This window comes from Benincasa hispida, chromosome 7 (genome assembly GCF_009727055.1).
Source record: "Benincasa hispida cultivar B227 chromosome 7, ASM972705v1, whole genome shotgun sequence".
NCBI classification, from domain to species: domain Eukaryota; kingdom Viridiplantae; phylum Streptophyta; class Magnoliopsida; order Cucurbitales; family Cucurbitaceae; genus Benincasa; species Benincasa hispida.
In genome coordinates this window covers 3,612,034-3,626,019 of record NC_052355.1, presented here as the reverse complement: position 1 = coordinate 3,626,019, position 13,986 = coordinate 3,612,034, and the positions used below count along the sequence as shown (strand labels likewise).

The 13,986-nt window shown below is 34.1% G+C and overlaps 2 protein-coding genes across 2 annotated transcripts; one reads left to right on the top strand and one right to left on the bottom strand.

Moving 5' to 3' along the window:
- Positions 1-3,911: 3,911 nt before the first annotated feature.
- LOC120081210 (NADPH-dependent pterin aldehyde reductase-like) lies at positions 3,912-7,880 on the bottom strand. Its single transcript, XM_039035910.1, has 5 exons — positions 7,580-7,880; positions 6,394-6,463; positions 6,085-6,278; positions 5,015-5,187; positions 3,912-4,122 (listed from the first exon to the last, which is right to left on the bottom strand). Exons 1-5 carry the CDS (start codon positions 7,775-7,777, stop codon positions 4,029-4,031), a joined length of 729 nt encoding a protein of 242 aa, XP_038891838.1. The 5' UTR covers positions 7,778-7,880; the 3' UTR covers positions 3,912-4,028.
- Positions 7,881-10,379: 2,499 nt separating this feature from the next.
- Positions 10,380-10,802, top strand: LOC120081643. Its single transcript, XM_039036689.1, has one exon. The coding sequence runs from the start codon at positions 10,380-10,382 to the stop codon at positions 10,800-10,802; it is 423 nt and encodes a 140-aa protein (XP_038892617.1).
- The last annotated feature ends 3,184 nt before the right edge of the window (positions 10,803-13,986 follow it).

Sequence of the window (13,986 nt, the reverse complement as noted above, 5' to 3'; positions counted from 1 at the left end):
TGCAACGTTCATCCCTGATTCACCATAGACATATGGGAACGCAGCCGATCACCGAGAGGTGTAAGCCAAGGGAAAGCAGAACCTTAGTTGCATCCTCAACAGGATTGACGAACTTGCGATGTCCTTCCCCCCAACCCATTCTCTTTCTGACACATTTCACAAGACCTACCACCACATTCCATCAGATACTTGCACATCTTCACAGTCAGCCATTTATTTGTTTATTTATTTTATTGTTTATTTGCTTATTTATCACCACATTTTATTTTATCATCGCATTTTACTTGTTACCACATTTTACTTTTCCAATACAATTCATTATTATTTTGCTTTCGGTCGCATATATCACATTAGTATCGCATTAATCAATGCAATCCCCGTGTTCGACCTCAGATCACTCTGAGAATCTCGTGTTGGAATTATGCTTGGTTCCAGTGCAAGAAAACTTGTGACACGCGCATACTACATGAACGCATACTACGAACGCATATCAGTAGCATCACATGCATTAATTTAGAACATAGTATCGCATTTATTATCGAGAAGCGTGATTCATCACCGCGTACTCATCATCCACTTCACCATCATCAATCCCATTTCTCCATCTTTGCGGCGGCATTACATTCCATTACATTACGCATTACGTTCCGTCCGCTGCAATTAAAATTTCATTCAACAATGCCTCTTCACTGGGATGAGACGCTCTCAATCCTTAGGCAGAAACAACTCTTGTAACTGATCCTAACAGTCACCATTTTTTCGGTCCAGAACTGTTACCCTTAACAACTTAGTGTAAGTGTAGCCCCTCATTTTCGACCCTAGAGTCTTGCCCTAATGCGCCCACCGTAAGGGAAAAAGTAGATTAGGACAAGAGACTAAAGCAACTCTATCCTATATAGGAGATTAGATAAAGAATCGTACAAAATTGCCATCCTATAGGGGGACACTCCTAGGGTGCCTCGAGGCGATGCACAGAAATGTTATCCAACCTAACGAGAGAGACCGAGAGATATGCTGTCGCACGTTCGCTGCCACTTACTATGAACATTCTCTCCATTGACCTTGATATTGACCTACCCAAATGCCATCCTTTTGGAGGACACTTCAAGGGTGCCATAAGGCCGAGGATAGATCTCACGGTGTGAACATAAAGGGAGAAACACGAAGAGGTTTAAATGAAGTATCATATACCCCAAGTACCTCGAACTTAATGTTCTACCTATGGGTTCATTAACTTAGACTATCCGACTACTGATTTTATCTTAGTCAGGTTAATTTGCTTAAAAAAACAACACTTGTCTTTGAAATTAAACAAGTTCAAGTCGTCTCATTAAACTTTTTAACGGATTGTCCTCAAATTTGCATGCATGCATCAAATCAATCTAATTCACCTTTCCAAGTACATTCCAGGTAGGGGTGTTCCGTTTCTTTTAGCTTAAATACCCCAGCCTAGATAGAACCTACCTTAGGTTATGCATTGGTCATGCATAATATCTATATTATAAGTGTTATGATATAGTAGTTGTATGACTTAAATTACATAACCTGACTCTGATACCAATTGAAGGAACTTTTATACAAAAGTACCTATGAGCAGAAGCAAGATCGTTCCAAATTCATTGTGGCAGAAATACCGCATTCACAAACATACATACAAGTTATGCATCACAAAATAAATTACGACATGATTTTAAAACTTAAATACAAAGAACCGAAAGACTCACCTTTGAAGAACCTTTCTTCTGTCTTTCTCTTGATCTCACTAGGAATAACACCTCTCATTATCGTTGTGATCGCCAAGTCAATTGTCTACCAAATCTGGTTGTCGCTTACCACCGAACTGTCTTCTACACGAACAAGCAGCAAGGAGGACACCACCGCATAGTGACCTTGGTATTCTTAGAGTGAGAATCCAGGAGGTGTGGGCTCTATTGGATTTGGTAAAGGGTAGGAGGAAACACGATCGTATTCTACGACCAAGCAAGTGGGAGAGATTTTGTGTCTATCGTATAGACGGGTGTTTGATTGTTTAGAAAGAGTTGCATGATTGTTTAGGTAATCGATCCTAATTGTTTAGATGATCGTTTAGGTAATATCGCTCTCGCACGCGATCGGTTAGTAAAAGCTACACGATCGTTTAGGTCGACTGCACGTGTACACGATCATTTAGGAAAACTTAAGCTATCGTGTAGGCTCACGTTAACTATACGATTGGCAGTGTACAACTTTGTGAAGCGATAATCTGATCTTCTTGCAAAATAAAAACTAAATGCAACCTCCCACAATACGGTTATGGAGAAAATCACCAACAATTATCTCATATATTTTTAATTATAAATAAATATAACAACAAACTTATCATATTTATAACACATAGTTTTAATATCACATCATATGCAACATTTAAACCATAGTCCTTTTCTCCTCTACTAGATATAAATCATATTTATATCCTTTTCCTCCAATTAATGTATCTCATACATCATGTCAACTATATCATATATAATCGACCAGTTTAATCATATCATATATAATCAGATTTTTGATTCGATCAACAAATCGAGTCCTCTCGAGCCAATGAGAGGGTAGGGCCCCTTGTTCAAGACCCGAAGTCAGCACTTAAGGGAACAACCTTTCTACTATCCCAGAAAACAGGTACGAGTGAATTCCATCTTGCACCCTATGTCCCCAACTATCTACCTGGACTTACTCCTCAAATGGAGGTTTATTGAGCCGGCGCTATTGAGCCAACCCTCACCTATGCAAATCTAAGGATAATCCCGAATAAACAAGAGTTCATAGTTAGCTCAGGATTAAGGTCAAGTTACCTAGGTCATCGCTTTGAAATAGTCAGACTTAAATAGTAAACAACGTTATAAAGTAGGAATGATTGATTTTATAGTCTGATCTTGTACAAACCCATTTGTAGAGGATGCCCTACTCCTCATGTCATAACATGTACGAATTAGGATGACTCAACACAAGAATTGGAAAGAAGAAGAAGCTTTCTCCAAGAAGTTCAAAGTTGCAAGACTTGAGCTATTTATAATTTCACTGATATTTCTTCAGAATTATCTCTAATGATTGTCTAACACACTTTACATTTATTTCCATACATTGCTCCGCTGCTTCCTCGCATCATCAATTTATTGGCTTTGTCGCATCTCTTTCAAATCAGCTCCCAACTTACACTTTAACTAGACATATCACCGACCATGCATTTGTCATGTTCTTGTTGCATACTTTTTAATGCACGGTCCTGCTTTCAGTGTAAGGTCATATTGGTCAAGTCTTCTTATGTGTTCACCTATTTTAGTATCATTTTTCTTTGACAAGTTTTGATTCTATTGTATTCCAAATCCTAGGTTTATAGAGGTTAGAATTGTAACATTTTAGGATAAGTAGTTTTGCAAGTGTTAAACGCATGGATGATCTTTTTGCATGGTTTTCTTCTTAAGTTAATACACTTTCCACTGAATTTCCCTAATTATTCTAAATAAGAAGTAACAATTACTTGTATTTCTACATGTTATCACATATTTAATAAAAAGGGAAAATATTTCCTAACATAATCGGCAAAATATGGAACATCATGCTTGACAAAACCAAGTACAAGATGTAGAACATAAAATGGTCAACATCTTGCCTGTAGGAAAAAATATAGCGAACAGAGTGCAACAATGCAAGTACCCAAACAATACAATTAAGTACATAAACATGAAATTGATTCCCTAATGAAAGTTTAGGAGGTTTCATTGATAAAATTATAATTCTCACACGATGTTTATTAAAATAGAACGCAGAAGGTGTAAATTGAGACATTTACGAATGTTGGCGATTGAAATTGATACAATTATTAATTAATGATTTAAATTTATATAACCCTCAAAGCTTACTGTTGTAAATTGATATTTTCCCGCAAGAAAAAGAAAAAGAAAAAAGATACAATGGTTTTGCTCCCATATTAGTTGAAGCAAACTAGTGACGTTGATTGCATGGCTTTCTCCATAAAGGGTTATTTGAAATGACTACATTGGAAGAGTTCCTGGGTCCTCCACAGTGAGAGATGCACCGTTTTCCACATTTGTAAGATTCAGAATCATCGTAGCTGCCTTCAAAGCCCTGATTAATAACATTTAACCAATTAATTATAAATGAATGAGTCCCTATTTTATGTTTAGCGTTTAGCGTTTAGGGTTTAGGAACAGAAGTGGTTTTTGTATTATTACAAATGAATGAGTCCTTAAGTTACACTTCTAATTATATCATACCTAATTTATAAAGCATACCAAAAACATTTTTAGGTTAAATTGTTAATTATGTCCCTATAATTTGTAAAACGTTGGTGTTTAGTCTCTACGGTTTTAAAAGTCGGTATTTAGTCCATATAGTTTCATAAAATTTCAAAAATAATTATTATCGTAGGATCTATTTTCAAAGGTTTGACAAATACATAAGGACTAAGACTGTAGTTAACCAATCCGTAGTGAAAACTAGTGTAATGAATATGGATATCCATGGATAGATCAATCATAATGAGCCACATTTGCTAATGTAATTAGATTGTTTTTTTTTTAAACACATTTAATTAAAAATATGAATTTTTCACATTTACTGTTAGCTTTACTATTACTGTTTGGTAACAGTAAAAGTGACTACTGTAAATATAACTATAAATGTGACAAATTCATAATTCTCATGTTGTAGCGGTAATAATAACAAACCATAAGGAGTAATTTCTAGACGTAATTAGATTGAGCATCCTCTGCTTATCAATAAGTTTGTGTTTTCTGGAAGTGAATCCCATATGTCAGTATGAGTATAAAACACAAGTAAACAACGCTAAATTTAATCAAATACGATGAATTTTTCCGATTACTATCAATTTATTATGTTTCTCTTGAGATAAAAGTAACCTAAATTCTTATTGAAAAAACATTGAGAACTCAATTTTAATTGTCAACTATAAAAATCAAATTTATAATTTAACAAATGCATTGTGTTATGGTCATACCATTGTTCGGGAGATTGGTATTGAGAAGCAATATTGCCCAACCTGGACAAAAGCATTTCTGTATGTATAATCCCAGGATCCAATGCAACAATTGTCATTCCATTTGGCAATTCATTTGCTATTGATTTGCTTAAACCTTCAATTCCCCACTTTGAACTACAATAGGGTGAAACCTACATATAAAGAAATAACCAGTAATAATACAAAAACCACTTTTGTTCCTCATAAACAACCTTTAAAATATGGATGTCGATAAAAATATCGAATTTCCAAATTCATAGTACTATCGAAATGTTGATGGACGTTTTGAGAAACTTTATAAAAATTGATGGAATTGTTATAATTAGTTAATAAATTTTTTACTGTGGTTTAACTCGATTATAATTGACCATTTTTAATAATCATTTCCATAAAGCAAGATGGTGTTCGAGTGTAAATATTGATGTAAGAGTATAAATTTAAAAAGAAATAAAAAAACAATTACCAAATTATATAAAGTTTAGCAATATTTTGAGGTGACGTGATGAGAAAATGAAGGTTTTAGGTGGTAAAAGAAACAAAAGTAATTGATCAAATGATGTGAAAATTTACTGGAAAAAATTGAATGAGTTTAAAAATAAATATACGTCTTTTTTGCAAATATTTTTTTTAATTCAATTTCTTTGAAATTAAAGTTTTTTATTTTTTAAGAAAAGGGAAAATTGAGAAAACTTGAAACATTAGAAAATGTTGCATATTTCAAAAATGAAATTAGCATGTGAAATTATTTATACTTATATATAATTAAGTCCATAAAATTGAAAAAAAAATAATAACTTGAATTACGCTAACATAATTAATTCTTAAAAACATAAAAAAAATTCTCAAATTATTCTCAAAAACATTTTGAAAATCTCAAAATTTCTTGAGAATTTATCGAATTTCGAAAAATCTTGAAATTTTGTCCGAATGAGGAGAAAAACAAAATTCTTGGTACCAAAATTTTGAGATTTCGATGGAAATTAAAAAATATTTTATGAAACATTACTTAGTAAGAAGTAAAAGTAAAAAATTATTGAAATAATACATACCAGGCCAGCTCCTATCCTTCCAAATATAGAACTTATGTTGACAATAATGCCTTTGTTTTTTGGAAGCAAAAGAGGAATGAAATGACGCAATACATTAGCTGTTCCTTTTATATTTGTGTCAATCACATCATCAAACTCTTCTCTACTAATCTCCCAAATCTTTGCATTCACATTGATCATTGCAGCATTGTTTACTATATTATCCAAAAAAAATAAGAAAAAAAATTAATTATTTTTATTACTTTCAATTAAAGTGAAATATAAAAAGGAAAAAAAAAACTTAAAAGAAGAATTATATCAAGAATATACCAATAATATCGGGAACTCCAATTTTCTCCACGATTGTATGTAGCATCTCTTTAACTTTATCATCCGACCTCTAAAAAATAAAAATTGTCAACCACATTAATAAGAAATTATTTTAAATGGTAAAATTGTTGAAAATATTTACAATATATAGTAAAATTTTAAAACTGTCAATGATAGACGTTGATAGACACTGATAGACTATCGGTGACATTGATAGACACTGATAGAAGTCTATCAGTGTCTATCGACATCTATCATTGATAGTTCTAAAATTGTGTTATATTTTATAAATTGGTTCATTTTTCTATATTTAAAAACAACCCTTAATTAATCCTTCAATTTCAACACTTTATATTTTATGTCCTTAAGTTTTGTGTTTGATTTTAATTTAGTTTTTAAGGTTTTAAATTTTACAATTTCACCTTAGACGTTTGAATTGTTTTTCAATTTTTTGTTCCTAAATTTCAAGATTTTTAGCATTGATTTTTCACTAAATTCTCATTTTCTATCTCTAGTGTTAATTTCTATTAATATATGAAAGAACTAAAAGAATTATAATTCGTTAAGCACTAGAAGAATTTCGTTATTAAAGTCCTTTAATGTCGGTTGTCTTTTATGTCGGTTTAAAACCGACATTAAACCCCTTTAATGTCGGTTGCACTTTTCTTTTCAATCACCTATTAAAATTAATTTAAAAATTGCACTTTACATTTAATAGACAATTGCACCAAAATTGGAAATGTGCATTTAGCAAAAAAATTTGGAGTTAAAATTGTCGATAATCATGAAATCTAATAACAAAATTGAAATAAAATTCAAAATTAAATGATAAAAAAAAGGGTAACATTTTGAAATTTATAGACGAAGTTGAAATAAAAAAATTCAAAACTTAAGAACTAAAAATGTAACATTTTGAAACTTATGGACTATAAAGAAATTAGATCCCAAATCTACGGATAAAAAATGTATTTTTCCAGCCCATTTCTTTTGAAATATATGCTTGTTTCATTTTCTCAAAACTCATTCGATGATATTGAAACTGAAACATTTAAACTTACTCAAATTTTAAAGCTACAAACAAGTTACCGAACGACAAAAGATAGAAACTTAATTTAAAAACAAAAAAACGAAATCGTTATCAAACGAGAATGTGCAAAACGAAAGGAAGGGTTGAATAGTTACATACCACATCAACATTAAGGAGTAAGTGGTTATGTGGAGAGATGGTGGAGAGAATTGGTTGAAGTAAATCCAACTTGGTTTGATTGCGAGAACAGCCTATGATAGTGTGGCCACGCCTAGCCAATTCCAATGCCAAGGCTCTTCCTAAGCCTTGGCTTACGCCACTTATTAAAATCTTCTTGCTTTCACTTGCTTCTTCCATGTAATTTGCTACAACAAATCTTGCTGAGGAATGAGAATTCTTCTTGCAATAGAGCTCCAAATATTTTATAATAATAATACAGATATTTTTTTAGAGATGTAAATATCGAGGTTGGATCAATCATTTAAACCAAGATAGAATATTTTAACTTGTCGAGAGTGAGAGAGAGCACGTGGGTGACGTGGATTTTTCACGAGATAATAATGCAAATCTGAAACTTACCAAATTAATTTAGATCCATCCATCACCCATTAGTTTTTTTATTTTTATTTTTTTTAAATAAAAGTCAAATCCAAACTAAATCAAATTGCATATAATTAGAATTCTTATCTCATCAAATGAATATATATTTTTCATATTTAATATACAAAATTAGGGATGTTCAAAACACTCTATACTCCGAAAAATCGATTAACCCAACCCAATCTGTGCGGTTTGAATTGGGTTATCAACTCATTTAATTTAGGTTGAGTTCACCTGAAATAACTCAAACCAACCCGAATTTATTATTAATTTTAAAATATTTTTTTTGTTACTCATAACACAGTTATTTATACATATATTGATTTTAATTTTATTTAATTCAAATATTTTTTTAATAATTTATTCTTCAACAACTCTTAAAATAGTTTATTTACACTTTAGAAAGAATATTTTCACTATATAAATTGAAGTTGAGTAGTTCATCTTAATTCAATATATGAAAATAATTAAATTAGATTTTTACATATTTATGTTTTGATTCTTTTTAGAACAAAATTTTAAATAAATGATCCGATTAACTCGAACCAACCTAACCGAAATATTTCATAGTTGGATTGGGTTCATTTTTTAATAAGAATTATCTGGGTTGAAAATAATTAGACTGGGTCTAAAAATCCTTTCAACCAAACCCAACCCAACAACACCTATTTACAAAATATCTTAAATGAAGAGATGGTGAAAAGCCTAAGAAGTTGAGGAGATGTTGTGTGGGGTAAGAGACCACGTGGGCATGGTTTGTTTTAGGTAATAATCACGAGGGCATGGTAGTATTTTTCATTTTTTTGGGTGTTTGATAAGTGGATGGTAATAATCAGATGCAAAAAGAATACAAAATTGGATGTTCACAAAAGAGTAAAACTCAAGAATGAGAAGTTAAGTTAATTGAATATTATGGATTATTATTATAGTTATAGATTGATTATTGTATAGTTAAATTGGAAAGTGCAGATTGGACCCAAGTTAGGATAACAAATAATTCGAAATATGATCCATGTGAGTGGTTACCTTTAACGGTTTTGTTATTATTATTTATCTGTACAAATAGTTCGCCTAAATTAAATATAGGGGCGAAAGGCAATTCGAACCGTCTAGTACGTAGCTGGTTCCCTCCGAAGTTTGCCTTAGAATATATTATGATACTTCAAGAAATCCACAATTACACATGGTTTTAGAAAACTATATCTAAGTTGATAATACAGAGATTGTATGAGAAATTATTACTTGAAGATCTACTATGAGATTTCTTATGTGTTAAACATTTAAAGTGTAAGTAGATATTTTCAATGTTTTCAATATAAATCGTATGTTTGAGGTGTGAGTTGTTATTTTAAAGTATTTTTGGTATATACTAAACATTGAAGAATTTATCGTTTACTAAATCTGTCAAGATTTCATGAGAGTATATCGCTACAAGGAAATTAACCTATTTCGAGTTATAGAAAACATTCGAAAAAGATGTATATTTATCGAAGGTATTTAAAAAAACTTTGGCGAAATATATATTCTTTTATTGAAGATTAAAAGAAACCTTCGAAGAAAAATATATTTATTGAAGGTGTTAGGAAAACCTTTGAAAAAGATATACATTTAACAAAGGATATTAAAATCCTATGAAAAACGTATCATCCTTTATGAAAGGATTTTAAAAAAAACCTTTGAAAAATATATACTTTTGTTGAATGAGAAATTTTGGACCAATCACAAGTCACGACGTCGTTTGCTAAATTAACGACGAATTTCTAAATCATTGACTTTGGGTGCAATTAGTAGTTGACACGTGTCCCAAATTGAATTGAAGACAAGTTTCGATGACGTCATGCGGATGAATCAGATGAGATTAAATTAGTCCAATTTGATATTACTATTTGGGCTTAAAGTCCAAACTACAAAAAAGTTGAATTGGACCCAAATTCCAGATCAGGCCCAAAACCAACTAATTGGGTCCAAGGGTCAGGCCCATAGACCAACCAAGCCCACCTGAGAACTCTATAAATAGAGAAGTTCTCTTCATTTGTAAAGGCAGCATTTTCTACACTCAGAAGACACAAAGAGAATTCACTAACAAGCATAGGACTCCCAAGACTCCTGAAGCTGCACTCCTATAAGGCAGAAGACCTTTGAAGAAACAAATACTCTTCCAAGACTTCTACTTCAAGCTTCCAAGACTCCTGAAGCTGCACTCCTATAAGGCAGGAGACCTTTGAAGACACAAATACTCTTCCAAGACTTCTACTTCAAACTTCCAAGATTTAAATTTATCTGCACTCGTATCAATTTTCGGTATGGTATTCCCCATCGGATCGTAACAGATAACGGAAGACAATTCTCCAATAGTTTGATGGACAGGTTGTGTGAAAAATTTAAATTCAAGCAGTACAAGTCATCCATATATAACACCGCCACAAATGGGTTGGCTGAGGCATTTAATAAGACATTGTGTAACCTGCTGAAGAAAATTGTCTCCAAGTCGAAGAGAGATTGGCAGGAGAATATCGGTGAAGCGTTGTGGGCTTATCGCACCACTCACCGTACCCCTACAGGAGTCACCCCATACTCTCTCGTTTATGGGGTAGAAGCTGTCCTTCCTTTGGAAAGAGAAATTCCATCGCTGAGAATGGCAGTGCAAGAAGGGCTGACTATGGAAGACAACGCCAAACTGCGACTCCAAGAGTTGGAAGCATTGGATGAAAAACGGTTAGAAGCTCAGAAGCGCTGGAATGTTACCAGGCACAAATGTCTAAAGCTTTCGATAAACATGTAAAGCCTCGGTCCTTTCAAGTAGGTGATCTAGTGCTCGTCGTAAGGAGACCCATTATCACAACGAGACATACAGGGAATAAGTTCACACCTAAATGGAATGGACCCTACATCGTCAAGGAGGTCTACACGAACGGCGCGTACAAGATAATCGATAAGGACGGGCTAAGGATTGGCCCAATCAATGGCAAGTTTCTCAAAAAGTTTTACGCATAAAAAAAAAGAAAAAAAAAACCCTTTGTACGAACTACGTTTCAACTTGATCCTTGTCATTATACAGGGTACGTAGGCAGCTTAAAGAGCGTTAAATTCAGTCGTGCATAAAAAGAAAAAAAAAATCTGTATGAACTACGTTACGACTTGATCCCTTTCATTATAAAGGGTACGTAGGCAATTTAAAGAAATTTAAGTTCAGTCGCGTATAAAAAGAAAAAAAAGTTCTCTTCGAACTACATTATGACTTGATCCTTATCATTAAGAAGGGTATGTAGGCAGCTTGAAAGAAACTTTAAGTTCAGTCCAGTTAAAAAAAAACTGGAACTACATCATGATTCGATCCCTTTCTTTAAAGGTACAAAGGAAACTTAAAAAAAATTTAAGTTTAGCCCATCAGAAGAGGTACCACAACCATCAAAGTATAATACTACAAGATTGATGTTGATCATCCCCGTCAAAGAATGACACTTCAGATTGAAGATGTTCATCCCTATTGGGGGCAACACAATGGGTTGAAGATGTTCATCCCTCGTAAAGAGCCAACACAGTAAATAAAAGGCACACACGTGGAATGCGTTTCGCTTCCTCTTTAAAAGTAAACTTATACGCTCCTCTATCTTCAAGTTAAAGGTCGGTGTGCATGACTCCGCTCCATCTTCAAGTTCAAGGTCGGTGTACATGGCTGGGCTCCATCTTCAATGACTTAGTCTACAAAATCATGATGCAGCTTTGCTTCATCTCCAAACTAATGACGCAGCTTCACTTCATCTTCAAAGTCGTGGCGCGGCTTCGTTTCATCTTCAAACTAACGATACGACTTCGCTTCATCTCCAAACTAATGACGCAGCTTCATTTCATCTTCAAAGTCATGGCATGGCTTTGTTTCATCTCCAAACTAATGAGCAGCTTCGTTTCATCTACAAGTCGTGGCGTGGCTTCGTTTCATCTCCAAACTAATGACGCGGCTTCGCTTCATCTCCAAGTCGTGGTGTGGCTTCGTTTCATCTCCAAACTGATGACACGACTTCGCTCCATCTTCAAAGTCGTGGTGCGGTTTCGTTTTCTCAAGTGCGAAGATCTCGTCGAACTCAAATGCAAAGAATTTGTCGATGCTTTGTCAAACTCAAGTGCGAAGGTCTCGTTGATGCTTCTCCATATTTAAGTTGAAAGGCTTCATCGATGCTTCTCCATCTTTAAGTTCAAAGGCTTTGTTGATGCCTTTCCATCTTTAAGTTCAAGATTGGCATGCATGGCCCCACTTCTATCTTTAAGTTAAAGGTCAGTGTTCATGACTCCGCTCCATCTTCAAGTTCAAGGTCGGTATACATGGCTTGACTCCATCTTCAATGACTCGGTCTACAAAATCATGACGCAGCTTCGCTTCATCTCTAAACTAATGACGTAACTTCACTTCATCTTCAAAGTCGTGGTGTAGCTTCGTTTCATCTCCAAACTAATGACGCGACTTCGCTTCATCTCCAAATTGTGGCGTGGCTTCGTTTCATGTCCAACTTGACGGTACGACTTCGCTTCATCTTCAAACTCGTGGTGCGGTTTCGTTTCCTCTCCAAAATATTGGTACAACTTCACCTCTTCTCCAAAATTTGTGTAGCTTCACTTACTCTCCAAAAATGTGGGTGTGGTTCCACCTTATTTGTGAGATCAAGTTTGATTTGTCTAGCTCTATCTCATATATGAGGATGACTCTAGTCCATCCGGTTCCACCTCATATGCGAGGACAACTCCGGTCCGTCTGGCTCCGCCTTGTACGCGAGATCAACTCTAGCCAACCTGACTCCGTTCAAAATCTTGATGGCACATTCTTCTCATCTTCAAGGTTTGATGGCATATCCGCCTCATCTTCGAATACTCAATGGCATAGTTCCCTTATCTTCAAATTTTGGTCAAGAAGTAACATAACAAGGCAAACCTTTCGAGGATCCTCCCTAGGGTTATCGAATGGGAGAGTTGTATGCTTTGCAGGGCCCCTTTCCATGATGATTAGGATACACGAGCGGAGCTACAAGGTAGACCTTTCCGAGATCCTCCCTAGGGTGATTGAATGGAAGAGTTGTAAGCCTTTGCGGGGTCCCTCCCATGACGATCAGGATGCACGAACGGCGTTGCAGCTTTACAGGTTTCCGCATGATGATCAGGAAGTACGAATAGGGATACAATAGATAGACCATGCCAAGGTCGTCCTTATGTGCACTAAAGACGGGTTGATGAGATTAAAAAAAATTGTTTTGTTGTGCTCTTTTAGTTGCACTGTAACTTCTACAAAAAAATAGTAGGGGGGTAAGTTAGTAAAAAAAAAAATAATAATAAAAAGAGAGCAAAAAAAAAAAAAAAGAAAAAAAAAAAAAAAGAAACTTTAAAAAAAAAAGAGTGAAGAAATAAAAAAACATGTGGAAAAAAAAAGAGAAGTGTGAAAAAAAAAAAGAAACAAGAAAATATATATATATATATATGAAAACAAAAAAGGGAGGGAAGTCCTAATTCCCCATCTTTCCTTCTTTCTCCCTTCTCCTCAGCTTCCTACTGCAATTCAAGGCTGATTTGCAATCCGAGTCCGATTGACAAAGGATGTAAAGAACGTAAGATCGAAAGAGAATCACAATTCAAACTGCAATGGACGTAAAAACGAAGAAGATCACACTACAAGATGAAGAACAGCATGTGTCCTGCCAGTATTTATATAGCTAAGTTCGATGGGTTTTTTTTCTACTAATCAATTGAAATCTGATAAAATCAGGGGTTACTCGAACTGAATACTGTTTATTTTGTTGTGGAACTTCTGATTCTTGCTGAAATTAGTTAAGAGTCAACAAAAAAGATCATGCTCGATTGGAGGCTGCCTGAATTAGGGGTCACGGTGGAGTTTTGAATCCCCAGATTCAACGACGAGGAGTTTTGAGCTTAAGACTTGAGAGAATCTGGCATAAGCCAATAGTATGGAAAAAGAAATCTCG

Coding starts and splice junctions, on each gene's coding strand:
- LOC120081210 (XM_039035910.1), bottom strand. CDS start 7,777: ATGGAAGAAGCAAGTGAAAGCAAGAAGATTTTAATAAGTGGCGTAAGC. Junction 5,188..6,084: donor GAAGGATAGGAGCTGGCCTG/GTATGTATTATT, acceptor CTTTATATGTAG/GTTTCACCCTATTGTAGTTC. Junction 4,123..5,014: donor TACCAATCTCCCGAACAATG/GTATGACCATAA, acceptor GTTATTAATCAG/GGCTTTGAAGGCAGCTACGA.
- LOC120081643 (XM_039036689.1), top strand. CDS start 10,380: ATGGACAGGTTGTGTGAAAAATTTAAATTCAAGCAGTACAAGTCATCC.